The 26,444-nt window shown below is 48.1% G+C and overlaps 1 protein-coding gene across 3 annotated transcripts in view; it reads left to right on the forward strand.

The window, feature by feature from the left end:
• Positions 1 to 26,444, forward strand: part of ACP3 (acid phosphatase 3) — a 319,800-nt gene that overhangs the window by 259,535 nt on the left and 33,821 nt on the right. For all 3 annotated transcript variants that reach the window (XM_085630667.1, XM_085630668.1, XM_085630666.1), the window contains exon 9: positions 22,354 to 22,460. In XM_085630667.1, the coding sequence (XP_085486793.1) occupies positions 22,354 to 22,460 (107 nt within the window). The remainder of the gene's footprint in view (positions 1 to 22,353; positions 22,461 to 26,444) is intronic.

Genomic DNA, 26,444 nt, shown 5'->3' on the forward strand with positions numbered 1-26,444 from the left:
ACTATGTGTGGCACAGTCTTCCTTGCTGCGTCAAGTGTGACTGCAGTCAGCAGTGGAGTGGGCAGGTGTTGCGAGCCATGCATTGGCGCCTTCCGTGTAGCACTGTACATGTGCACATGGAGTGGATCCACACACTTATATGATCCAGGTAGCTGTCGTTGTGCTCGTGAACAGGTTGTGACATGGCCCTGTGTTTTGCCATGGTGAAGAGGGGGGATTCTGGCACTGGCCACCCTTGTCTACATGCACGCAGTCTACCTGCTGACGAGCAGACATTCGCACACGCCACACGGCTGATTTGCTCTCCCTGTGTCTCGCTCCCTCTCTGTCCCCCTCTCCCTCCCTCCGTGTGTCAGCCTCCTCCGTCTGTCCGTCTCCCTCCCTCTCTGTCCCCCTCTCCCTCCCTCTCTGTCCCCCTCTCCCTCCCTCTGTGTCCCCCTCTCCCTCCCTCTGTGTCCCCCTCTCCCTCCCTCCGTGTGTCACCCTCTGTCACCTCAGCCCAGCTTCCTGGGCACACACTGTTAGCAGATCTTTGAGTGGCCCTTGGCTTGTTGATGTGAGTTTGTTTCTGATCTCCAGGCACCCATTGGGTGTGATGTGTGTCTGTGCGCTGCTGCTGTGGTGGTGTGTGCTGCCACTCTTTCACAATGTTGGCTGTTCATTAGCTGCTGTCATGTGCAAAACAGTGCCTTCACCCCCATGTGTTGATGCAAGGCGTCCGCCATTTGCTGACAAGTCATTCCTGTGTTGGGACACACTGTTTGTCTGGCTGTGACCTGGGCCATATGGGCAGAGTGCATTGTTGTCTGCTTCGGAGTCGCACTATGTGATTTTTGGGGCCCAGCCTCCCGCCATCCGGGTTACCGTGTCATGTGTTGTTGTCTTCTGTGGCCTGTGACTTGACATTGTCCAGCTGGGTGCATGGGGCATGGTGGCAGCAGAGGCATGTGCGTGCTCATGGAGTGTGGTTGTGTCATGCGATGGCTTGTGGTGGTTGCGTGCCTGTTAGTGATTTTGGTTGTGGATGCCGTTCCCCCCATGTGAGGTGCGTTGTTTGTGTACTCACCCGGGTCTCGGAGTCCTTCTAATCCTTCGACTGCCTCCACCGGCAGTATGGCCATCACCCTCTCCTCCCAGGGATGGTAGTGTACGGGTCTGCGGGAGGGCCCTCCTCCGGTGGCGTTGGCCTGGTCGTGTTCCTCCTGCCTCTTGGCTCGGACCCTCCTCCGCAGATCGTACCACCTGTTCTGGCATTCCTGCCTGGTCCTTCTGGTGTCCGCAACAGCATTCACAGCATCGACGATGGTCTGCCACATGGCTGTTTTTGCTGCCAGGCTGGTGTTTCTGACCAATGTTCCAAAGATCTGTGGCTCGACTCTGAGGATTTGATCAACAAGGACCTCCAACTCTCGGTTACTGAACTTTGGATTCTTGGTAGTGGGCATGGTGAGGGGTGTGGGTGTGGATGGTGGGGGGGGTGTGTGGATGTTGGGGGGGGTGTGGATGGTTGTGGGTGTGTGTGTGTGAGAATGTGATGAGGGTGTGTTTGTGAAGGTGGTTGTGTGAAGGTGTGCAAGTGTAAGGTGTGGTGAAGCTTGTAGTATGGTGCTGTGGTGTCTGGCAGCAGTGAGTCTGTTGCAAAGGCTCATGGTTTGTGTGTGTGGGCCCTTTTTATTGGTCCATGGGTGGGTGTGGCAGTGTTTGAATTTTGGGTGGGTGTGTTATAAGTAGTGGTGGTGTTTTGGGCCTCTGTTTGTCTTTGGCAGTTGCAGGTCAGTGAAGGTGTTTTTGTAGTGTTTGTTGGCCATGTTTAGTGGCTTTGTGCCATTCGTATGGTGTATTCTTGTGTTGTTTAGTTTTGGCCTGGTTGCGTACGTGCGTTTTGAGCGTGTGTACGGTGTGTACATGGGCCATTTGGTTGTACGGTGCTGTCCTTGTGTGTGGGTTGGTACGACTCGTACATGCGGTTGTGATGTTGGGGCCCGGGGTGCGCTCCGTACTTAGGAGGTTGTGTTGGGGGTAGGACCGGAACGTACTGGGGTGTGGGTACACGGTGGTATGACACGTACAGGGGTGGGGGTACGACTCGAACGTACTGGGGTGTACATAGACGGTGGTGTAGGTACACGATGGTACGACGCGTACAGGGGTGGGGGTACGACTCGACCGTACTGGGGTGTACTTAGAAGGTGGTACGACACATACAGGGGTGGGGGTAGGACTCGACCGTACTGGGGTGTGGGTACACGATGGTACGACACGTACAGGGGTGGGGGTAGGACTCGAACGTACTGGGGTGTGGGTACACGGTGGTACGACACGTACAGGGGTGGGGGTACGACTCGAACGTACTGGGGTGTGGGTACACGGTGGTACGACACGTACAGGGGTGGGGGTACGACTCGAACGTACTGGGGTGTACATAGACGGAGGTGTAGGTACACGATGGTACGACACGTACAGGGGTGGGGGTACGACTCTACCGTACTGGGGTGTGGGTACACGATGGTACGACACGTACAGGGGTGGGGGTACGACTCGAACGTAATGGGGTGTACATAGACGGTGGTGTAGGTACACGATGGTACGACACGTACAGGGGTGGGGGTACGACTCTACCGTACTGGGGTGTGGGTACACGATGGTATGACACGTACAGGGGTGGGGGTACGACTCGAACGTAATGGGGTGTACATAGACGGTGGTGTAGGTACACAATGGTACGACACGTACAGGGGTGGGGGTACGACTCGACCGTACTGGGGTGTGGGTACACGATGGTACGACACGTACAGGGGTGGGGGTACGACTCGAACGTACTGGGGTGTACATAGACGGTGGTGTAGGTACACGATGGTACGACACGTACAGGGGTGGGGGTAGGACTCGACCGTACTGGGGTGTGGGTACACGATGGTACGACACGTACAGGGGTGGGGGTGGGACTCGACCGTACTGGGGTGTGGGTACACGATGGTACGACACGTACAGGGGTGGGGGTAGGACTCGAACGTACTGGGGTGTGGGTACACGGTGGTACGACACGTACAGGGGTGGGGGTACGACTCGAACGTACTGGGGTGTACATAGACGGTGGTGTAGGTACACGATGGTACGACGCATACAGGGGTGGGGGTACGACTCGACCGTACTGGGGTGTACTTAGAAGGTGGTACGACACGTACAGGGGTGGGGGTAGGACTCGACCGTACTGGGGTGTGGGTACACGATGGTACGACACGTACAGGGGTGGGGGTAGGACTCGAACGTACTGGGGTGTGGGTACACGGTGGTACGACACGTACAGGGGTGGGGGTACGACTCTAACGTACTGGGGTGTACATAGACGGTGGTGTAGGTACACGATGGTACGACGCGTACAGGGGTGGGGGTACGACTTGACCGTACTGGGGTGTACTTAGAAGGTGGTACGACACGTACAGGGGTGGGGGTAGGACTCGACCGTACTGGGGTGTGGGTACACGATGGTACGACACGTACAGGGGTGGGGGTAGGACTCGAACGTACTGGGGTGTGGGTACACGGTGGTACGACACGTACAGGGGTGGGGGTACGACTCGAACGTACTGGGGTGTGGGTACACGGTGGTACGACACGTACAGGGGTGGGGGTACGACTCGAACGTACTGGGGTGTACATAGACGGAGGTGTAGGTACACGATGGTACGACACGTACAGGGGTGGGGGTACGACTCTACCGTACTGGGGTGTGGGTACACGATGGTACGACACGTACAGGGGTGGGGGTACGACTCGACCGTACTGGGGTGTGGGTACACGATGGTACGACACGTACAGGGGTGGGGGTACGACTCGAACGTACTGGGGTGTACATAGACGGTGGTGTAGGTACACGATGGTGCGACACGTACAGGGGTGGGGGTAGGACTCGACCGTACTGGGGTGTGGGTACACGATGGTACGACACGTACAGGGGTGGGGGTGGGACTCGACCGTACTGGGGTGTGGGTACACGATGGTACGACACGTACAGGGGTGGGGGTAGGACTCGAACGTACTGGGGTGTGGGTACACGGTGGTACGACACGTACAGGGGTGGGGGTACGACTCTACCGTACTGGGGTGTACATAGACGGAGGTGTAGGTACACGATGGTACGACACGTACAGGGGTGGGGGTACGACTCTACCGTACTGGGGTGTGGGTACACGATGGTACGACACGTACAGGGGTGGGGGTAGGACTCGAACGTACTGGGGTGTACCTAGACGGGTGGGGGTGTACATACACGGGGGTACGTGTCGGACGTACGGAGGCTGGGGGGAGTGTTCGGCGCGTATGCGGGCACATGTCTCCATGGTTGCTATAGGAGTTCGGTGCGGACGGTGTTTTTTCCATACGGTTGTAACCTCGGACGCACGGGATGGATCGTGATTCCTCAGTCGGACTTGACTTTTCACGTTTGTACGGTAAATCGTCCGAGGACGTGTCGGACACATTTTCCGACCCGAGGACGTGTGGGGAATGATTCCCAATGCGGTTCGTATGGACTTTTTACCATGCGAATCGTGATTGCCAGTTCGTACGGCACTTGTACGATTCATACGGTAAAAAGACTGGATACGAGTCGCACGGGGTAATTTTTTACCGGATCGTGATCAGCACCATAATCTCTTTCCCATTGAAATAAACTAATCTTTGAATGTTCAGCATTTTGCCATTTTCCAAAATCACTGTATAACCTAGCACATGTTTTATCTTTTTGGGCTCAAAAAACTGAACGATTCTTTGGTACAATACCACCCACGCTGACACTCACCCAGTCACCAACCTTGAGCCCAAGAACATCTCTCTTAATTCTGCTGTTGTGTCTTTCATTACAACATTTTTGCTTCATCTGTACATATTTCACTACTTTACACTGTCATTCTGTACACTTCTTCTCATCTTTCCCAGCTAAATATCTGTGTTCAGTTTACTTCCCCGTAATAATTCAAAAGGTGTCTGAATGCGGGGTAGTGCTGTAGCTCCACATTTTTTTTTTTTAGTTCTTCCTTCCAATTCATTCCACTTTCTACAGACATCTGTAACAAAGCCTCTCAAAACATGGTTAAACCTTTCAGCTAGACCATTCTCCCTTCGATGATATAAAGATGTCAAGAGGTTTTTAATATCTTGAACATATAATAACACCATCATTGCAAACACAAACTGGGGACCATCATCTGTGACTTTCTCTTCTGGGATCCCTTCTCTTGTGAACACAACACTAAAAATGAAATAATGATTTCAGCTCTTACTTCATCCACATTTCTTACCTCAGGCCCTTTGGAATAATAGTCCATTAGTACTATCGCAAACTTGTCCCTCAATCCCCTGTATCCAAAAGGGCGACAGATATCCACTCCATCCTTTTGCCAAGGTCTTTCATGAAATCTAAGAGGTATAACGAGGGACTCCCCAACTGATATGGAGTTGTCACTCTGCATGTATTCCACGCATTCTCAAGCACCTCCCCAAATCCTCGTCCATGCTTGGAGACCAAATATGTGGTTGAAGTTTTCCCTTCCAATATCTTGAGATACCTGTCATATACCAGTAGACATACTTTAACTTCCTGCATAGCGACCTACAAAATTTGGTGTGTTTATATGTTACTGTTGGAAGGTTTCCCATAGGTTGTACTCCTCTCTCTCTTCCCTCTGTGTATAAGAGCATTGATAAACATTCAGCACTTATGTTCCTTACGGCTCACACGTACTTAACTGCAAATGTGTATTCTTGCACTCTGATAAGTTACTTGGCAATGCGATGTATAGCCCTCCTTGCTGCCTTTGTTGCAAAAATGTCCATTACCATTTTGTGATGTGTCTATAATTCAAATTATTACCCCAGAAATACGTCCAAAACTGTTGAATCCTCCAGAGGCAAGCCTCTGAATTTTTGAGCATCCGAGATGCAAATGCCACTGCTCTTCCATGACCTTGCTCAAGTTATATCATACCAGCTTCAAGTCCATAAGCACTAGAGTTATTGATTACAACCATTATAAAAGATTCAAACGGTTTCAATATGGGAATATGGACAATACTTCTCTTTACAGCCAAGAAACACTTCACAATCCTTCAACCATTCAAATCTCACCTATTTGTTAAACAAAAGCCTCATATTTGCTGTAATATTGAGCAAGACCCTAAAAAAATTTCAATTGGTCCTTGCTTGTTAGACTAGGAGCAGCTTCAGTAACCTCCAGATGTTTCAATTTGGATTTAATGCTGTCTCTATTGACTATTTCAACAAAGATATTCCATTTCATAGACTGCAATTGTGCACTTTTCAGCACCTATTAATAATTCCGAACTCTTCAACCTTTCCAATACCTCCCTCAAAACACAATCAGGCTCGGGGGGGCGCTAGGTGGCGCCAGACCGACATGGCTGCACACTCGTGAGGCTCCCGCCAGCCGGGCGAATGAAACATCCTTAAGTCCATCCTAAAGCACGGAAACGTATTTCCTGTTGGGAATTCTGACGCGGATTGAGTGTGGGTACACTCGATGAAAAATTGGAACCGAATTGTCCAGGCACTCCGGAGTTAGGAGCATTTCACTTCCCGCGGCCTGAGCTGCGGAACATCCCTGGAAGGTGTGGCGGCGTGCGTGAGCACGTAAGAACGAGGACTGGCCGAGGCCGGAAGGCCGCGAGGCTCAGGCGGTTGCAGAGTAGGCCGCGAGGTGGTGGCTGGGAGCCCTGGTGCAGCAGGGAAGACTCTGCGAGACCCGCATAGACTCTGAGGTGAGGTGGCGGCAAGCGGGGGAAGATAGCTCGCACTCGGACCTCGGCGGCCCTCAGAGGCGGTAGAGAGGGCCGCGCTCCGCCATCAAGAGGAGCGGCAAACGCGGGGGTGCAGAGGCGGTGTTGCCCCGGCAGCCCTGGGTGGGCTGCGTCAGTGGAGCCTCATTCATCCTCAGAGCATGTACCGGTGTGGGAGCCTGCTGTCGTGATATTTGCTGATAAGGTACCCCATTGATTGCGGATTGAGTGGAGGCCTCAAGCGCGATATGTCATTCCTGTAGCTCGCGGGGGGCCACCCTGTCGATCATCGGGCCATCGTATCACTCAATCAATCAATCGCATTTATAAAGCGCGCTACTCACCCATCGAGGGTCTCAAGGCGCTGGAGGGGGGGGGGGGGGGGGGGGTCAGTGCTCGAAGAGCCAGTTCTTGAGCTGCCTTCTGAAGGAGAGGTGGTCAGGTATGGCGCGAAGGTGGCTGGGCAGAGAGTTCCAGGTCTTCGCTGCTAGAAAAGAGAAGGATCTTCCTCCGGCGGTGGCTTTGCGGATGCGGGCTACGGCTGCCAGGGCCTGTCCGGTGGAGCGCAGAGTGCGCGGGGGAGTGTAGAAGGAGACGCGGTTGTTGATGAGTTTGGGTCCGAGGTTGTGAAGGGCTTTGTGTGCGTGGGTGAGTAGTCGGAAGGTGATCCGCTTGTTGACGGGTAGCCAATGGAGTTTTTTCAGGTGTCCGGAGATGTGGTGGTGGCGAGGGATGTCCAGGATGAGTCTTGCGGCAGCGTTCTGGATCCGTTGGAGTTTCCTCTGCAGCTTGGTGGTGATGCCGGCGTACAGGGTGTTCCCGTAGTCCAAGCGGCTGGTGACGAGGGCGTGGGTGACGGTCTTCCTGGTGTCGGTGGGGATCCAGCGGAAGATCTTGCGGGGCATGCGGAGGGTGTTGAAACATGCCGAGGTCACCGAGTTCACCTGTCTGGTCATGGTGAGGGAAGAGTCCAGGATGAAGCCGAGGTTGCGCGCGTGGTCGGTGGGTTGGGGAGTGCTGCCTAGGGCGGGGGGCCACCAGGAGTCATCCCATGCGGTGGGAGTGGGGCCGAGAATGAGGACCTCCGTTTTGTCTGTGTTCAGTTTCAGACGGCTGTCTGTCATCCAGTTCGCCACTTCCTTCATTCCTTCATGTAGTCTGGTCCTAGCTGATGTGGGGTTGTTAGTGAGGGATAAGATGAGCTGGGTGTCGTCGGCGTATGATATAAGGTCGAGTCCGTGTTTGCGTGCGATGTTCGCCAGGGGGGTCATGTAGACGTTGAAGAGAGTGGGGCTGAGGGAGGATCCTTGAGGTACGCCACAGATGATCTCCGTGGCTGTGGATCTGAAGGGGGGAAGGCGGACTCTCTGAGTCCTTCCGGAGAGGAAGGAGATGATCCATTCCAGGGCCTTGCTTCTGATGCCGGCGTTGCTGAGGCGGCGTATCAGGGTGCGGTGGCAGACCGTGTCGAAGGCTGCAGAGAGGTCCAGGAGTATGAGGGCCACGGTCTCTCCCTTGTCGGTCAGGGCTCTGATGTCGTCCGTTGCTGCGATCAGGGCGGTTTCGGTGCTGTGGTTGGCCCTGAAACCGAACTGTGTGGGGTCGAGGGAGTCGTTGGTTTCCAGGGCGTTGGTGAGTTGAGCGTTGACGATTTTCTCAATCACTTTGGCGGGGAACGGCAGGAGAGAGATGGGCCGGAAGTTTTTGAGTTCGGTGGGGTCTGCTGTAGGTTTCTTTAAGAGGGCGTTGAGCTCTGCGTGTTTCCAGCTCTCCGGGAAGGTGGCGGCGGTGAGGGAGGCGTTGATGACGTCTCGGAGGTGCGGTGCGATGATGTCGTCGGCCTTGTTGTAGATGTGGTGCGGGCAGGGGTCCGATGGGGATCCGGAGTGGATCGAGTTCATTATGCGGGTGGTAATCGAAATACTCTACATCGCGTCTTGGCGTCTCTGAGAGGTGGGGCGTGCACCTAGATGGGCCACATACTACTCTCCGCTGAGGTGAAATTGCTGGTTCTGCTGGGCGGTGGAGCGGCGAGGGCGCTCCGAGTTTGATCTCCTGTGCTGGGGCCTGCCCTGCCTTCGACGCTAACATGGGGAAAACTGACGCCAGACAATCTAAGCTCCCCTTTGAGTCCCACACGAAAAAGTCCCGAGCCCCACCAACGGAGGATGGTGACTCTGAAGGCGGTGATGATGCAGAGGTGGACTGGAATGCGATCCTGCTCAATATGCAAACAAGTCTCACCTCTATAGACTCTAAGATAGACGGCATGTCCAAACGCCTTGACTCTGTGGTGCATCGACTTGATCAGCAGGAGGAGAGAATGAAGGAAGCGGAGCAGAGGGTTTCTGGGCTGGAGGACGGGGCTGCGGCCAATGCCACCAAAGTATCACAAATGGAGAGACTTTTAAAGGTGATCGCCGATAAGAACGAAGATTTAGAAGCGCGATCGCGCCGAAACAATGTGCGCCTTATTGGTCTTGCCGAGTCCACCAAGGTGGGCAAAATGGAAAGCTTCATTGAGAAGCTTCTGACCGACCTCTTCGGCCTGGAGGCCTTCTCCTAGCAACTGGTGGTGGAGCGGGCCCATCGCTCTCTCGGCCCATGGCCCATACCCGGTGCCCCCCCTAGGCCTGTCATCATCCGATTCTTGAATTATAGGGACCGGGACACTCTACTACGCCTCGCCCGTGAAAAACAACCGGTTCAGTTTGAAAACACCACGCTCTCGTTCTACCCGGACTTCACGCAGTCAGTGCAGGATGCGCTCGCCTACCTCTGCACTGGATTGATGGGTGGATTTATTTGTTGTATTTTCCATGTATGGTGTTATTCCTAGCTCCACTCTTCTATATGTCTTTTTATCGCTGGCAGAGATTGTTTTACATATTGGTTTAAGTTGCTCGCCCAAGAGCTATAAGGCTCCAGCAATTTAAGGGTTTCCATTATGCTTTCGATACTATTCGCTCTGGCACTTCCCCCCCCATCCCGCACTTGCCGCTAGTCGCTGAGACAGGCGTGCAGCGGGTGCAATATCGGGGGAGATGGAAGGCGGGTCTGGACCCCTTTTGTCCCCCACTATGGGTGTTCCCCTCTAGGGTGATGATTTGTTTTTTTGGGTTTGTGCGGGGAGGGAAGCATGCCCGACATGATTGGGTTGTCGGTGTGGGTGGGGGGGATGTTCTCAGGGAATTGTATATGTTATGGTTGTGAATGGAAAGGACTGTGATACAAAGCACAACGCTGAATTAATCCCTCACATGTTCAGGGCAAAGGCAGCAATAGGACTGGCATTTGATGGTGCTCACATTGAACAGTCGCATTCTCGTTGGGGACATGAGTCATGACGACAACATTGATACTAACTTGGGGGGACTGATCTCCACTCTCACTTGGAACGTTAGGGGACTGGGCAACCCCAGGAAGCGCAGACAGATAGTGAATGCATTAGATAGACTAAATGTGCATATAGTATTTTTACAAGAGACTCACATGGACCCGCAGCACAGGGGTAGCTTAGCTTCCAGATGGGCGGCACATTCTGTCTTCGCACCATATTCTTCCTATGCTAGAGGTACTGCTATCCTGATAAAAAGAAATATCCCCTACATTCCTTTTGGAGATGCCGTTGACCGGGAGGGGCGGTACTGTTTAACATGGGGCAGGATTGGTAATGAAACAATCACATTGGCCTGCTCCTATGGTCCCAACTGCGACGACCCTAGCAGTTTCATTGCCCTCTGGAATAAGATACGAGACATAGGTTCGACTCATATGATTTGGGGAGGGGACTTTAACGCAGTTATTAACCCAGTCGTAGATAGATCGAATCCCTCTGCACATCATTACACTAACACGTACAGATATTTGCGTGACCTATGCGACAACCAAGATGTCATAGACACTTGGCGGCACTTACACCCGAAGCTGACGGAAGGCACGCATTGGAATACTGCACACGCTTCCTGGGCTAGACTAGACTACATCTTAATTTCTCGGGGGCTGGCCCCGTCTTTAGCAGCGGCACAGCATGTGGGCCGTACGTTCTCCGATCATTCCCCAGTCTTGGCTAAGTTCCGGTTACTGGACATAGTGGGGAAACCACTCGCATGGAGACTACAACCTAACATTTTACTTGACTAACTTTTCCGAACTGAGTTGGGCCAAGAAATTGAGGAATTCCTCTTACACAATAGGGGGTCAGTGGAGTGTATGGCAACTATGTGGGAGGCGCTGAAAGTTACAGTGAGGGGTATCTGTATTTCCAAGAGCTCAGGAGTACTGCGCGCGCTGCGTAACACGTTACACACACTGGGGCACACACTGCACACGCTGGAAACCCGATCGGACTTCGCTTCTAATGTCGATGCACAACTCCAATTCAGAACAGCATTGACTTAGTATAAATCCACTGCCCATAGGGAGGTTCACTTCCGCAGTAAGTATTTCATGGCTAGGGCGTACGGAGAGGGAGAACGCCCGGGAAAGATTATGGCGGGAGTTGTGAGGCCCCCTCGGCGGTCTAACTTTGTCTTGGAGCTGGAGGGTGACGAAGGTAAACCTTTGCGCGACACACAATCGATCATGGCCGCCTTCACTACTCACTATGCATCACTCTATACCACTACCAGGGAGGGCACCCTGGAAATGGATGATTACCTGAGGGAGCTCACTCTGGGATGGCTGCCAGACTATCAACGAGAATTCTTGGCAGCGCCCATTGGCTTGGACGAAGTCAGGGAGGCAGTGGGGCAGATGGCATCCGGGAAGGCGCCGGGCTTGGAAGGATTGCCCATAGATTTTTACAAGGCTTATGTGGACTTACTGGCACCAGTGCTCCGAGAGGTCTTCCTGGAGGCACATGAGTCCGGGACACTCCCGCCGTCGATGCAGGAGGCTTTAATCACCTCTCTGCTTAAGCCCAGGAAACCGCCTCAGTCCTGCTACTCCTACCGCCCCCTTTCCCTCATCAACTGCGATGCTAAGATCTTGACTAAGGTACTAGCCAATCGTCTGAAGTTATTGATGGAGGGACTGGTGTTATCCGATCAAGCGGGATTTATTCCCGGCAGAGCTACCTCACATAACCTGCGTACCCTCTTCTCGATCTTGCAAAATGTCGACCCTGGCTTACCAATGGTGGCAGTCTTTTTAGACGCCACCAAAGCCTTTGACTCTTTGGAATGGGACTACCTCCTGTGTATACTACGCAACATGGAACTACCCATAGGATTTCTGAGGTGGATCACAATCCTCTATCATAAACCAGTAGCCAGGGTAAGTGTTAACGGCCGTATATCCGAGGCCTTTTCGATATAACGGGGCACTCGTCAGAGGTGCCCCCTGTCTCCCCTTTTGTTCGCCCTGGCCATGGAACCTCTGGCAGTCAGGCTCCGTCAGCACCACCGGGATAAAGCTCTGCGCTGCTTCCAGAGACAGGTCCTGATATCCCTTTACGCGGATGACATTACGCTTTACGTCAGAGATCCATCCGTAAATCTTAACCCTCTCTTGAGGGAATTCATCCGATTTGCTGCACTTTCGGGTATTAACATTAATTGGGGAAAATCTGCTATACTCCCTCTTACTATGGCGGCGCAACCTTTCCCCCTTGATTATCCATTGCAGTGGTGCGACGGTGAAGTCAGATATCTGGGAATAATGATCTCTCGGGATCGAGAGGAACTAATGCGGTTAAACTATGGACGTGCAATGGACCATATTCAGACATGTGTGACAAGATGGATCACGCTCCCTCTCTCCATGGCGGGACGAGCGTCTCTCATTAAGATGGTCATTCTCCGGAAACTCCTTTATCTGTTTCTAAACATCCCTTACCATCCGGGCAAGTCCTTTTTTTAAATCTTGCGTTCTGAGCTCATCCGGCTGGTCTGGGGAGGTAAGCGACCTCAGTTGAGCTGGGATACTCTGACCCGCCCATTTGCCCAGGGAGGTTTTGATTTACCAGAACTATATTATCACAGCGCACAGGCCCACTTCGTCTATTATTGGATTCATCCCCCCCCCTTTTATGCCCAGGTGGCGGTCGAACATTGGCTGGCGGATCCAGTCCCGCTTGAAGGGGCATTATTTAGTAAACCTGAGACACAAGCTGCGTATCACACTCCTGTCTCCTGTTCCATTCTAACCTGGCGTCATATTGCGCAAAAAGTCCAGACGACACTAGCTTACTCCCCATTGCTCCCACTAGCGTACCACCCCTCACTGCCCCTGCTGCAGGAACAATTGTTTAAAAATGTTATGGTCAAACTTAAAATTAAGTCATGGGGGGATCTTTATCAGGGGGGCCGCTTTCGTTCCATGGCGCATTTGTTTGGGGACTTGACACCTACACCCATGGACACATTTCTGTATATCCGTCTGCGCAGTGGGATTCAGGCGGTGACTGAATCGTTCCCTGATGAACCACCCACATTGGACCCACTGCATCAGCTGCTCAAAGCTGACTCTCCTGCACACGCGGTCTCTAAACTATATCACTCACTGCACACCTCACTTGATTTTGGGCCTTGCAGAGCGCGCACTAGATGGGAGGAGGAGCTGGGCACACTCATAGAAGACGAGCTTTGGTGTTTTTGCTGTCAACAAACGGAGCAGATCTCATCCAGCAGCAGATTATTCACTATAAATTCCTACATAGACTATATTGCACCCATGCTCAACTGCGCAGATTTGTCCTCCGAGAGGATGACCTCTGTGGGCGCTGTCGCGCGCCAACAGCGGATTTTTTGCATTTGGCGTGGGTGTGCCCTGACATTGCTAGATATTGGCAGCAGGTATATTCGGGCCTTTCTGAGATGATTGATACCCCACTGAATCCCTCTCCAATTCAGGCGCTATTGGGTTACACCAAAACAATAAAGAGGCCGTACCGCAGATTCATAACTGTTGCTCTTCTATTGGCGAAAAGACGGGTGGCCTGTCGGTGGGGGAGGGGCAGAGCCCCCAAATTTAAAGAATGGTTACATGACATGGTGCACTGTCAGGACATGTTGCTCAGATACGCGGAGCTTCTGCCTACTGCCTCTAAACCCGTGGATATTTGGGGTCCCCTTCAAAGTTATCTTCTGTCACATCCCATTGAAAATAATGACGCCACCGTCGCTGCTAATACAGGATCCGCAATGGAATCCCCGTAGATATTACGAGGGGTGGAATTTCGTACTCCTGAAGGTATAGGGGTTGGGTTGGGCATGTGTTTCTTCATTAGTTGTGATATAGTACCCCTAAGGGTACGTTGATGGTTTCGTGATTTTTAGTGGATGGTATGTGTTGCCGCTAACGTTGGGGACGCCCGGTATCGCCCAGCAAGCCCAGGCTCAGACAGTTTGTGCTGCCTTCATATTGTCATGACGCCCCTCCCCCCTAACTTGTGAATACAGAGATGTAACTCTTTTCTTGAACGGTTTGGGCTACTATGATGATTTTGGAGCACTGTCAATGCTTTGTATGCTGTATGATATCATTGCACCTTGTATTGTCCGACTATGTTAAAGCTGTGCCTGTACCTTGGAAAATATATAAATAAAGTTTAAGGGAAAAAAAACACAATCAGGCTCAGATGTGTCTCTACCACTCACTAGAACATCATCTTGAAAAAACTACAACACAATCCATTCCTGATAATACCCTTTGCATAACATGCTGAAAAACACTCATGCGGAACCAAACCAAACATTATCCTCTTATACCTAAATGGTCCCTCCAGCATCCAGAGTTCTGACTGATGATAAGCATTAGACAAATCTAAAGAAGAAAACAACTTTCCCTTTGCCAAAGTGCTCATCATTTTATTTATGTTAGGGATTGAATGTCGGTCCACCCAATTGCATTCATTCAAATCTTGCAAGTTAATGCACATACACACTTTTCTATTGGACATCTGAGCCCAAACTATTGGGCTTAGCCATTCCGATGACTCTCACTTCCGACTTCAATTCTTTCTTAAGTAACTCTTTTAAAGTTAAATGTAATTACCTGACTATGTGCACTTTCTGCAATGAGCCTTGCTTCAAAATAATACAGTGCTGAAAACCTCTCAGTTTTAACAAAACCTTGTTAGAACACTTCAGAAAACTCTAATTTCAATTCTTCCACATTCAAAATGTCCATAGTTACTACCTGCTCATGATGATTAGGATCCAATGTGATTCCTAAGCCTTTCTCCTCTCTCCATCCCTATAGCATTTTACCTTTTTGAACTACATAAACCATACCAACAGTTTTCCTGCCTTTGCAAATTAATTCCAATTAAAAATATCCCAGACTGGGTCATTTGACTCTATTATACCCCACAGGAGTAACTTGTGCATCGCTTAGAAGTGCACACCATAGCTGCTCCCACATGGAACATGACTGCTCACATGTTTACTTCCACACCATTGAATGAAACAATACACCTGGGTGGTGTATACGGTTGCACAATGGCAACACACACAGTTAGTTGTACGCGTGCAAATAGAAGATAGTTTAATTGACTCTCTCACAAGCAGGACTTCATCACTACCACTACTGTCTTCTTCCATAAAGGGCATACTTTTGTTTTTAAGTTTAACGTCTAAATCACTATTTTTGCAGAGACAATATCCATTTCTTTTACAACAATAACAACTTGCTTTTGTTGCAGGACAACCACTAGAAGACACTATGTATTTATGACTCGCACATCTAATGCACTGTGCCTTATTTTTGTATCAGAATTGTCGGCAAATGTATGACTTTGCTATCCAGTTTTATTACTGTGTCCTTAGAGAATTCTGTGAGCTCACCCACGTTTTGGTTTTCTTCAGTATTTCTGGGTTTCAATACTTTAAAGTAAGACTATATGCTTTCAATTCTGTTAGCAACAGTCACAGATGCTTCTTTCATGTTAAGAAGCTTCTCGTGAATTTTTAAATTTGATGTCCAATTTACTAGTTAGTCTCTCACAGTTTCTTCCTGCAGATCTTTAAATATACACGTAGGAGTTAACACATCTAAACATCCAACTTACTAATCAACAGATTCCCCAGGAATCTGAGCTCTGGAAAAAAAAACACGCTGTTCTATACCCGCATTTAATTTTATTTTAATTCCATAATTCCTCACAAATAGCCTTTAAGTAGGTTTCAAATGCTTCGTTGTAGTCTTCCCATATTACTTATTCTCCAGAGAATTTCAGGAATGTTGGAGGTTCTACAATACTTTCCATCTTTATTACACACCGATAATGAAGATGATAATAGACTAAAAATAAATTAAAATTACCAACTGCATCAATGTAGAATAATTAAAGGCAGAATCAGTGTGATAAATAATACATGAAAATAATAAAAGTAGTCATTAGTGTCAGATTTGACTCTTAGAAAAATAGCTATACTGTTCATGGTAAGTATGTCAACGATAATTCAGTATGAATAAAATAGTAAGCAATGTTGATCTACATTTTCTTTGATAATTTACTTTTCTCTTTGTGACAATTACAATACACAACAAATTAAAATAATAAATGTAGCCACCATTGTCGTTTATTGTATGCAAAGATAGTCCTTTTTTATTACTGTGTAGTACATGGCCAGATTTCATTAGTCCTTTCTCCATTTCTATGAAATATCCCAAAGGTCACCACATAAATGTACTCCACAACAGCAGGGGAGAGAAACCTAGTCATGATTGGTCACAGTGAGTTACATTCAGTGCTCCAGCTTTAATTGCTGGTTTCACAGCTCACCTTGAACATCTGCTTCACCAAGGATGATGTGCGCTAGTATTTCACTCTTGGAAATCAAGCGCTCTTGGTTCTGCATTACTGATCAGATGCGAGAGTCGGTGCATGCAGTGGGCTCGTGAGTGCAACATTATAGCCAATCTAATTGCAAGTTTTAGATGAATTTCAGGGTTTTGGTTTGAGGCTGTAAGGTTTTCTCCTAATAAATATATTCATAGCAAGATCCATCTGCACAAGCAATTGAAATACACAGAGATTGTCAGCACTGACTATTGTATTCGCAACCGCTAATCCACAAAAGGAGAAGCTGCAGATGGAGTTTGATCGCCAGTCACTTGTCTCCACCAAAACCATTTGTGTCCAACAGATGAGACTCCACAGGCTGATTTGTAGTAAAAGGTTTATTCCAGTTGAAAAGTTTGATACAACCACAAAGACCCTGACAGTGTTAACATCTCCAGAACCCTCTGACCCAGATGAATATAAATATTCTTACTGCTGTAAGAATGTTCCGTTCTTTGAGCCACAAGATTGAAACAAATTCACCGGTGATGCCATGGCCCAGTCCTGAACATTGACTTCAGAACCTATTACGTATTAGGTATCATAGTTTTAGTTATTCTCTCTTGAACAGATGGACTAGCATTATAGTTTACCGTTACTTGTAGAGGCAAGTCTACACTAACTGCAATATGGTGTCCCTGATCAGATGAAGTCATCTGGTCAACTTATTATTGTTAAAAAAAAAGTCAAAAAGCACATTATTTCTTATGGGCATGAGGAGCAATGCATTTCCTATGGGCGTGAGGAGCAATGTGTTATAATTTGTCCCTATGCAGCATTGAACTGAGTAAAGGGTGTTTAAGAAACTGACATATTAGTTAGGGGGTTGGCTACCTACCTTACTTAATAAGCACAAGCTTTGCCAAGGTGAGCCACTAAAGTCACTAAATAAACCTGAGTGGAACTCACTGGTAGCTGTGGGACAGAGCAAACAGGCTTAAATTATGGGTAATGTGTAAGATATTTTTGTGGAGCCAACAGAGTAATGCAATAAAACACTAAAACTTTGAAAACTAGAGTAAACTGTAATGAATAAATTGACAAAAATCAAACAAAGGGGAACTGAAGATATCAATTTTTAAAGTTTAAAGTAAAAATAGTAACAAAAACCTTTAAACGCCAGCCATTGTCAACAGGTTGAGGTAGACTGGGACGTAGCTCCAGGTTGAGGCCGACAGTGATGAAGCGTGGATTGGACAAATAAGCCAGGTTCAATCCGGTTGGAGGTTTTGCCTTGAGACTTAGTCTAAAAAATAAATGTCAAAAATCTTCAGCGGGTCAAAGCATCAGAGCCTTATAGCCGTTTGATGAGGTGTCAGTGAAGCTATTGGTTTTTGGCGGGAAAGCTCTGAGTAGGAGGAAATCAAATTTTGCACCCAGGAAAAGTCCCCCACTGCCCAGATACTTTTGACGTCGGCCCTGGTCAAGATTTGCATTTAGTCACTTTTTGAAGCTTCCATTCCTCCAGAGGCGCTAGACTGCAGGCTATAGCCAAAGTGGACTCCATGAGGCTAGATACCATCTCTGCGACATCCTGCTAGTGAAGAAATGCTTTCATGAAAAAGCAGATTTGTTCCAGTCCTTCGGAGGTCTGTGGATCCAAAAAAGTTCTTAATGCCAAGGTTTTCAGATGCGATAGGGGAAGTTAAGCCAGACACAGCCAAGGGTCCCAAGACCTCACCAACAGCACATGAGCATCAGGATTAACTCCAGCAGAAGCTCACAGCAGGATCCAGTTCTGGTCCAATTGGAACTGTTCAGTTGTCGGTAAGGCCCCTTGTAACTTGTAATGTCCCTTTAGCTTGAACAGGTCAGCCTTATGACCCTTGAAATCTACTTCTTTGTCCTGGGTACAAGAGGAAGCAGGTCCTCCAGGGCGCTTCTTAATTGTTAGACAGCAGGTTCAGCCCTCTTCTGATGTTCCTCATGTCCAAAGGAGGTTACTGGCGAGCCTCCATTTATGCCTGGCAACAGCTTCTAGGAGGGAGCAACGTCTGGCTCCTCCCTAATCGATGTTCCCAAGAGTTACCCTACCCACTGTTTCAGCATCTCCTGTGTACCTTACTGCAAACAATCCCACAGTGCCCCTCTATGACTAAACCCAAGATTGTGAAACCATTCTCCCTTTGTGCAGAGCCAGTGTGCCCATCCTAGAGGAGTGGTTAGTAAATGAGCAGCTCTTCTTCTGTGGTCACTCCATACCAGATCTGGGGATAGCTCCCCTCTACTGGGATAGGGGCCTTCATGTGTGGGGGAACAAAAGAAGGGCCTGCCCAGGTGTCTTCTGACATCTGCATGTGGCAGAGGAGAACTCTTTGAAGTGAGTTAAGTTCCTGGGCACTACCTACATTATCACTCTGCCAGAAGAATAAACAAACACCACCCACACCCAAGCTTTTGTCTCTATTCTGGGAGCAATTTTCACTCCTCGTGCAGGGCTTGAGCAATCAAAGGGCTGCAGCTGAAGACAAATGTAAATTAGCCTTCAGAAGCTTTAGGCAGAAAAAGTAACTTTCTGAAAATACCTTTTCCTTAATATTAATTAAAAAAAATTGAGCTCAAAATTGAATTGTTTTTTTAAAATCATAATACAATGAGTCCTAGAATGAGGTTTATTGCAGTTTCCTAACCAAAGATAGCATTATTAAATTGTAATAGTGCACCCCAGTGTTTCTCTGTGAAACAGTCAGTACTGCTAAACTGAAAATAGTTTTTAGGTGCCGGTCACTGTAAAAGCATGTGTAACATTAACTTTCTACATTTCCGCCTTTTAAATACCATGCCCCCTGCCTTATGGGCGTTAAAAATGGGGGTCTCTTGTTGGCAGAGGTAGATACCTTTGACTCTTGCTTCTAGTCAGAGTAAGGGTGATACACACTTTAGATATCCCCTGCTCACCCCCTTGGAAGCTTGGCACGAGCACACAGGCTTATCCCAAAGGCAATTTGTAAAGTATTTGTACTCAAAACACACAGTAATACAGTGATAACATCACAAATGGACACCACTCCAGTTTAAAATAATAAAGTATCTTAATCTAAACTCAACAAGACCAAAAATCCAACATACATGTAATAAGAATATGACTTATAAAAGGTTTTAAGCAACTTTGTCCATAGGAAACTATGGATGCGTGATTTCACACAAATTACCTGTAGATGCGTCAAATTTCAGAAGGCCAAACAGCTTCAGAGAAGGGAAGCGTCGCGAAACGAAGGGATGGGTCAGTTCCTGAGTCCTTAGGGAGGCAGTGCAAAGGTTCTGCTGAACGCAGGAGAAATGATGAGTTGTATCCGGACTGTAGAGGTAAGTGATGTGTCAATTCCAAGACAGTTCTGGTCCGCGGGTGATGCGTCGGGAAAAATTGGCGCACAGGTGCGATGCATCGAAATGCAGGATGCGCTGGCAATCGGTGTGGCAAGCAGTGCTTCTTCGGTTTCTTCTGCTGCGATCCCGTGATGTGTTGGATCTTGCAGTTGCAGGTGCTGCGTCGTCACTGCAGCGGCGCGGTGGTGATGCATGGAGATTCTTTCCACACAACGCTGCTGCGTCAGAAAAACAGCTGCAAGAAGGGCGATGTGTCAGTTTCTTGAGGTTCTTCCAGCTCCCAACAGCAGTAACAACCTCCAGAGGCCCCAAACTGGAACAGGCACCTCCTGGCAGGTCAGAACTCTTCAGCAGTAGAGTTCAGTATAGCTGGGGTGAAGTCTTTGTGTCCCTTATACTTGAGAACAGGAAGCAAGCACACACAGGCCGTTGGAGATTCTTCTTCAAGCAAGTTCACAGCAAAGTTCCAGTCTTTGTCTTTTCCTTGGCAGAAACAGCAACTGCAGGCAACCCCACACAGCACATAGCAAAGGAGCAGTACTCCTCCTCACAGCTCTCCAGCTCTTCTCCTTGGCAAAGGTTCCTCTTGAGTCCAGTAGTGATCTGAAGTTCCGGGGTTTAAGATCAACTACTTATGCCCCATTTTGTCTTTGTTCTTCTTTGTGCAAGGGTCTCTGAGCCCAGTCCAAACCAGTTCTGTCCTCACTGGTGCAGTACGACCACAGGGGGTGTAGACAGCATTGTGCAAAGGAGACAGCCCCCATTCAGGTGCAGGGAAAACTCCTCCCACTACTCTAAATGCAGCCAAGCTCCATTCAGCTCAGCTCTGAGTCATCCAGGAAGGGCCAGGCACACCTCACCCCCCCCCTCCAGTGGTTGTCTACAGTGATTGCACAACCCCAGTCCCTGTCACTCTAAAGCCAGACAGTCAATCCACAAACAGGCAGAGGCACACAGAAGGGTTAAACAAGAAAATGCCCACTTTCTAGAAGTGGCATTTTTAAACACTTAATTAAAAAAACATCTTTACCAAAAGATGTGTTATTACATTCTGAGTTCAGAAAATCTAAACTTTATTTCTCTATCTTGTACCAATGGGAAGTTATACTTGTAAGATGTTACAAAGTATCTCCATTGTTATCTAATTGGGCAGATAGCCTTTCCATAGTGAAAAACGAAAGAGACTGTATTTCACTATTAGGACATGTCACAGACAGCAGTACATATCCTACCTTTCACATACACTGCACCCTGCCCATGGGGGTACCTTGGGCCTACCACAGGGGTGCCTTACATCTAGGAAAAGGGAAGGTTAGGGCCTGGGAAGTGGGTGTACTTGCCAGGTCGACATGGAGTTTAAAACTGCACGCAGACACTGCAGTGACAGGTCTGAGATAACATTTCAGGGCTACTCATGTGGGTGGCACAGTCAGTGCTGCGTGCCCACTAGTAGCATTTGATTTACAGGCCCTGGCAAACTCAGTGCACTTTACTAAGGACTTACCAGTACATTAGATAGGGCAATCAGGGAGAACCAATTGTAATAAAAATGTACACAGGGAGCACTTGTACTTTGACACTGATTAGCAGTGGCAAAGTGCCCAAAGCATCTAAACCAGCAAAAACGAAATCAGCACAGCATCACAAATACAGGAGGTAGAGGCAAAACATCAGGAGAAACCACGCCAAAGATCCCAAGTCTAACACTGGCCTATAAAGCCTAAATAGGGGTGACTTCTTAACATTTGAAAGAAAGTTTTTGACATGCAAAAGGTTTTTTTTTTACACCTCAAATTGCAGTTTTTAAACTACTACAGTCAGGCTACTTTGGTAAGCAATGTTTGCACTGCCACAGTAGTGGATGGCACAATAGATGCTGCAGTCCACTGGTGGCCGTGGGTATCCCATGTACCATATACAAGGGGATTCTAGTTACGGTAAATATGATAGTGACAATTCTGGACTCAGATCTCTTTGACCATCTTTTCTTACAACTTGTTCTGAGACAACTGTGAAGTGCCCTATATTTTGTTTGAGTGAATCTGCAGGATACATTTACTTCTCTCAGCTACTTGTACAGTTTCACAGTATGATAGTTGTATTAAATATTTACCTAAGGCATATTCCTCTCTATAATGTGTTGTCATCATGTGGTTTGGTAGAGCATTCATTAAATCTATAAACGATATTCTATTTTCTGTATTACTATTATTTTTTTAAAGGTTTAGAATATAATTTGAAAATGAACAACTAAGACACAAACAAGGTTGAGTGTAGCAGTTAGTCTCAACCTGTCTTGGCATGGATAGACGACCTACTTTTATCTCCAGAGCTGTGAACCATGAGCAGGAAAGAGGATATGTGTACAGAGAGTGGCTCTGTGTCAGAATAAGCATCCTCAGAGTCTACAAAGTGAATGTGTATCCCTTTCTACTTTTACAGCACGACACTACTCTAGTAGCTCTCCAGATTGCGCTCAATGTTTTCAATGACCAGCTTCCTCCATATGCTGCTTGCCACATATTTGAGCTGTATCAGGAAGATAATGGGTATGTATTCTCAAAGAGTTTTTTTATACGTAGTTCACACTGCATACTAAATCACATCTAAAAGCTTGCATTTAACTTTATGATGTCAATTTGTTGAATGTGTGTGCGATGTATGCAATCTCAAGAGTGATATTAACGATGATGTGATTTGTGACTCTTAACTGTCATGGCATTTGGCAGACCACAAGTAGTACATTGGGGAAGAGCTATGGGTGATATCTAACCATACCTGCAGAAATTGTGTTCTTTTTAGGCCTTGGTTGCTAGTCATGACACCTATCATTAGAACTTTTTTTAAGAGTTTTTAAAAGTTTTTCTTTTTTACAACATTGGTTAGTAACTAAACTTAGGATAGGAGACAAGTCAAGCATCACTTAATATATGTTCGAGGCATGTAGAGCTGTAGATACACATGCTTTCCATACTCCTGCCATCTAGTGTTGGTTCTGGATGTTTGCAAGTTGTTTTTCTTCGAAGAAGTGTTTCCAGTCACGAAGTAAGGTGACTCCTCCTTTCGATGATAGTGCACATAGGCATCGACTCCATTGTTAGATTGTTTTTTTTCGCCATCGGGTTCGGACATGTATTGCTGCACTCCGGTTCGAAACTATTCTACGGGTTCCCTTTGGTGCGCAATCCACTCTACCCTCGAAGAACTTCTCTGCGTATTGCTCCGGTCAACGAATCCTTCATTTTCGATTGAAACTTTTGTGGGCGGCTTCGTGCCTGGCCGCGTCGGTCCGGTCTTCTGTCGATGGAATTGACTCTGTTTAAATTCTGCCCTCGGTGCCACATTAAGTACCCTTGCACCGACTCACACAAAGTGTGTAACTTGTGCTTGTCTCCGGAGCACAAAGACGACTGCGATGCTTGTAAATTGTTTCAGTCCAAAAAGACTCTTTGGGGTTGATGGGCTTGACGTCGTAAAATGTAACGTCAGAATATTCAACACACTCTGGATATCTTTGGTGAAGAATCCAAGCATGAAGACGTCGAAGCGGCAGCGGCAGAAGAAGAGGCCTTCTCGGTTTCAGAATCCGATTCAGAACTTGAGATAGACATGGAGTCTGAAGACGTGCCTCCGGGACAGGATGCCGTGAGTACCAATGACCACTTGTCCCTTAAGCCCATACCCAAAACTCCTAAGGCTTCGGCACCACCTCTGCCTTGTGGCCAAGGTCGGCACCGAGACAATGTTTCTGATGCCCCGCCTTCCGGCTCGGCACCGAAACAGTTAGTCAAGCCTGTCGGTTCGGGACCAAATCAACCGAAATCCTCTTCAGATCCGAAAACTTCCAGTTCAAATCCCAAATCCGGTTCAGAGCCAAAATCCTCCACGCCGAAATGAAAGCATGTTTCAGAGCCGAAATCCTCCGCTCCTGAAAGCAAGTCCATCCCGGCATCGAAACCTTCTGTGCCGAAATCAAAAGACAACAATTTTGAACCTTCTGGCTCTAACTTGGACATTGTTCATCCCAAACTGGATCCCAAACAAAAGAACATTTATACCCATCCTGATACAGGACATATTCATACTAAATCTCCAGTTAAACGCAAGCTTCCTTCTGAGGACTCTCAATATAAGATTCCTTTAAAGAAGAAGAAAGCTGTGGCTACCATCCCTGTTTATCCTGCTCCACCATCCCCCTCCATTTCCACCCTCTTCTCCACTTTTAGATCCTTTACACATTTCACCTCTGGGGTCTCCACTTTTGGGCACGGCATATAGAGTGCCTGAGACAAATGGGCAAACACATGTATAAGCAAATGGTATACCAGATAGTCAATGCCTGCTGTGAGATCCAAGGAGGCAGCCAGTAAGGGTACCAGATAAGAAAGACTGCAGGTCTAGGGCAATATAACCTTTACGGCACAGTAAGCAAAGCTTGGCCAGACCGTAGCAAACTATCTGGGAAACAGCAGTGAACATTTTACCCCGGTATATGAGAGAGAGGCCTGTATGAAAGCACTCCATCTGGCTCCTTCTGCGGGGACGCTGGATTGCTTCCACTTGCCAAATCCAAGATACAAGCATTTGTAATGCAATCGGTTTCGCATTTCTGCAAGCAAACGCTCTTGGTGTTGAAAATGACAATAGTTTTTACTTTTGCTTATTATTGTATGAAGTATTGAAGTTACGGTTTTAAGTAAGTGAGGAGGAGCGAGACGAAGAGAAAGAAAGCAAGCGGGGGCGACTCGGAGGGGCAGCGGTCGAAAAGTGAACACTGACTTGTTTAAAGAAAGAAGAGAAAACGAAAGTAGTGCTTCACTGGCAAATTGTGTAAAGTGGCAGTAATGTGTTTGGTTGTGAATAAAAACAATCTGACCAGTTTTCATATTCTTAACCATATTTTTTGTCTCCATTCCAGGGCAGGCTTTGAAAAAGTTTTTGCCTCAGCAGGAACTGCTTCCCCCGGTAGAAGAGCCTCTGCCGGCTTGGGCTTCCATGGAAAGTCTCCTAGCTCTTGAGCCTTAGACCCTCGATCTGTGGGACACGTCCTTGTATGTGCCAAAGGGATGCCAGCCTGCTTCGCTGGTTGGAAGCCATGGTTGAGCTGTGAGTCCTCAGTAAACACTCCGTTTACTGAGGACTCACATGGGGGATCACTGCGCAAAGCAAGTCTCGTGAAATGTACAGCCAACAAAGGTATGGGGCCCGCTCAGATTAAAGAGCCTGTGGGGCCGCTGGCACTGCCTCCTTTCCACCCTCACACTTAGAGCTGCCGCCTGATTTGTAGGTCTGTCCAAAAGGAATGGCCCTCCAGAATATTTATGAATGGCATGAAAGAAACAATTGTCTCATCAGCATGATCGCGCAATAAACAACATCCTGCAAAGGAAATTTAGGTAGCTGTGATGGAAGCCTTTCTTTAGGCGAGTGACAAAAAGATACTGTGCTTGCTGCTCGATGCCATTTGGGAGGTGAGAGGGGTGCTCATTGCAGGCAAGACAAGAAAAACAAGCATTGGCATAGCCAATAGGTCTCGCCTTTGGGACCTTATAAGTGTTTAGCCATGCACCAGTTGCATAACTAAACACTTATAAGGTCCCAAAAGCGAGACCTATTGGCTATGCCAATGCTTGTTTTAACTGCTGCAATCTATTGAAGCCTCACGAGGACATCCAAGCGGCCGCGAAAGTGATCGCGATCACGATCAAACATCAAAGCGGCCGCGAAAGTGAAGGTAATCGCGGTAAAGCGCGACGCGCGTGCCCGCACACATGCACTGTAGCTCTAGGCTGGCCTGGTAGCACTTTTTGGAGCCGTCTCAAAATGTCTCGCCAGACCAGCGCATGCGCTGGGTCAGGCGAGACCTAAAAATGGAAAGGGAAAGCACGCCAAGAACCATGAGGTCGTCATTCCAATACCGTAACAATGCATTTACTGATGAAAATCACCCCTCCTGCTGTCATGAGGAGAGTTGTTTGTTGCTGTTGCATGCGTCCAGTCAAAAACACGAACCACAACTTTATATTTTTGAGCAACAGAACTGGTTGTGTCAGCAAAACGAAATGGGACATTTCCTTCCGACTTAATAATCTCTTCTTAAGATGTTTTGCATCTACGCTTTCCCGATTCTGACGATTACACGTTGTGGGCGAAAAATGGCAATAGATATCTCCTTAAAACACTGAATGGTTAGTTCGGTAACAGAAATAAGCAAGCATTTCCACTGACAAACCCATTAATCTGTGCCGGGCTCACTGCTACCGTGCTGAACAAAGGCGACTAGAACATGGTATTTTGCTGAGGAAATGAAAGTAAAGTTATGCGTACGTGCTGAAATCTTGGGCGCGGCAGCCGTGGATGGCATTTACCACAGTTAATTATTGTTTCAAAAGCAAACATAATGCAAGAATTACATTTTCAAATTAAAACACATTTTTCCTCCATCACAGAATTAATCACACCTTCCAGGGGTGATCAATCAGATTTCCGACCTCCTCAGCAGAAGGAGACAGCAAATACACGAGTGGGAGCTT

Source organism: Triturus cristatus, chromosome 10 (assembly GCF_964204655.1).
Source record: "Triturus cristatus chromosome 10, aTriCri1.1, whole genome shotgun sequence".
NCBI lineage: Eukaryota > Metazoa > Chordata > Amphibia > Caudata > Salamandridae > Triturus > Triturus cristatus.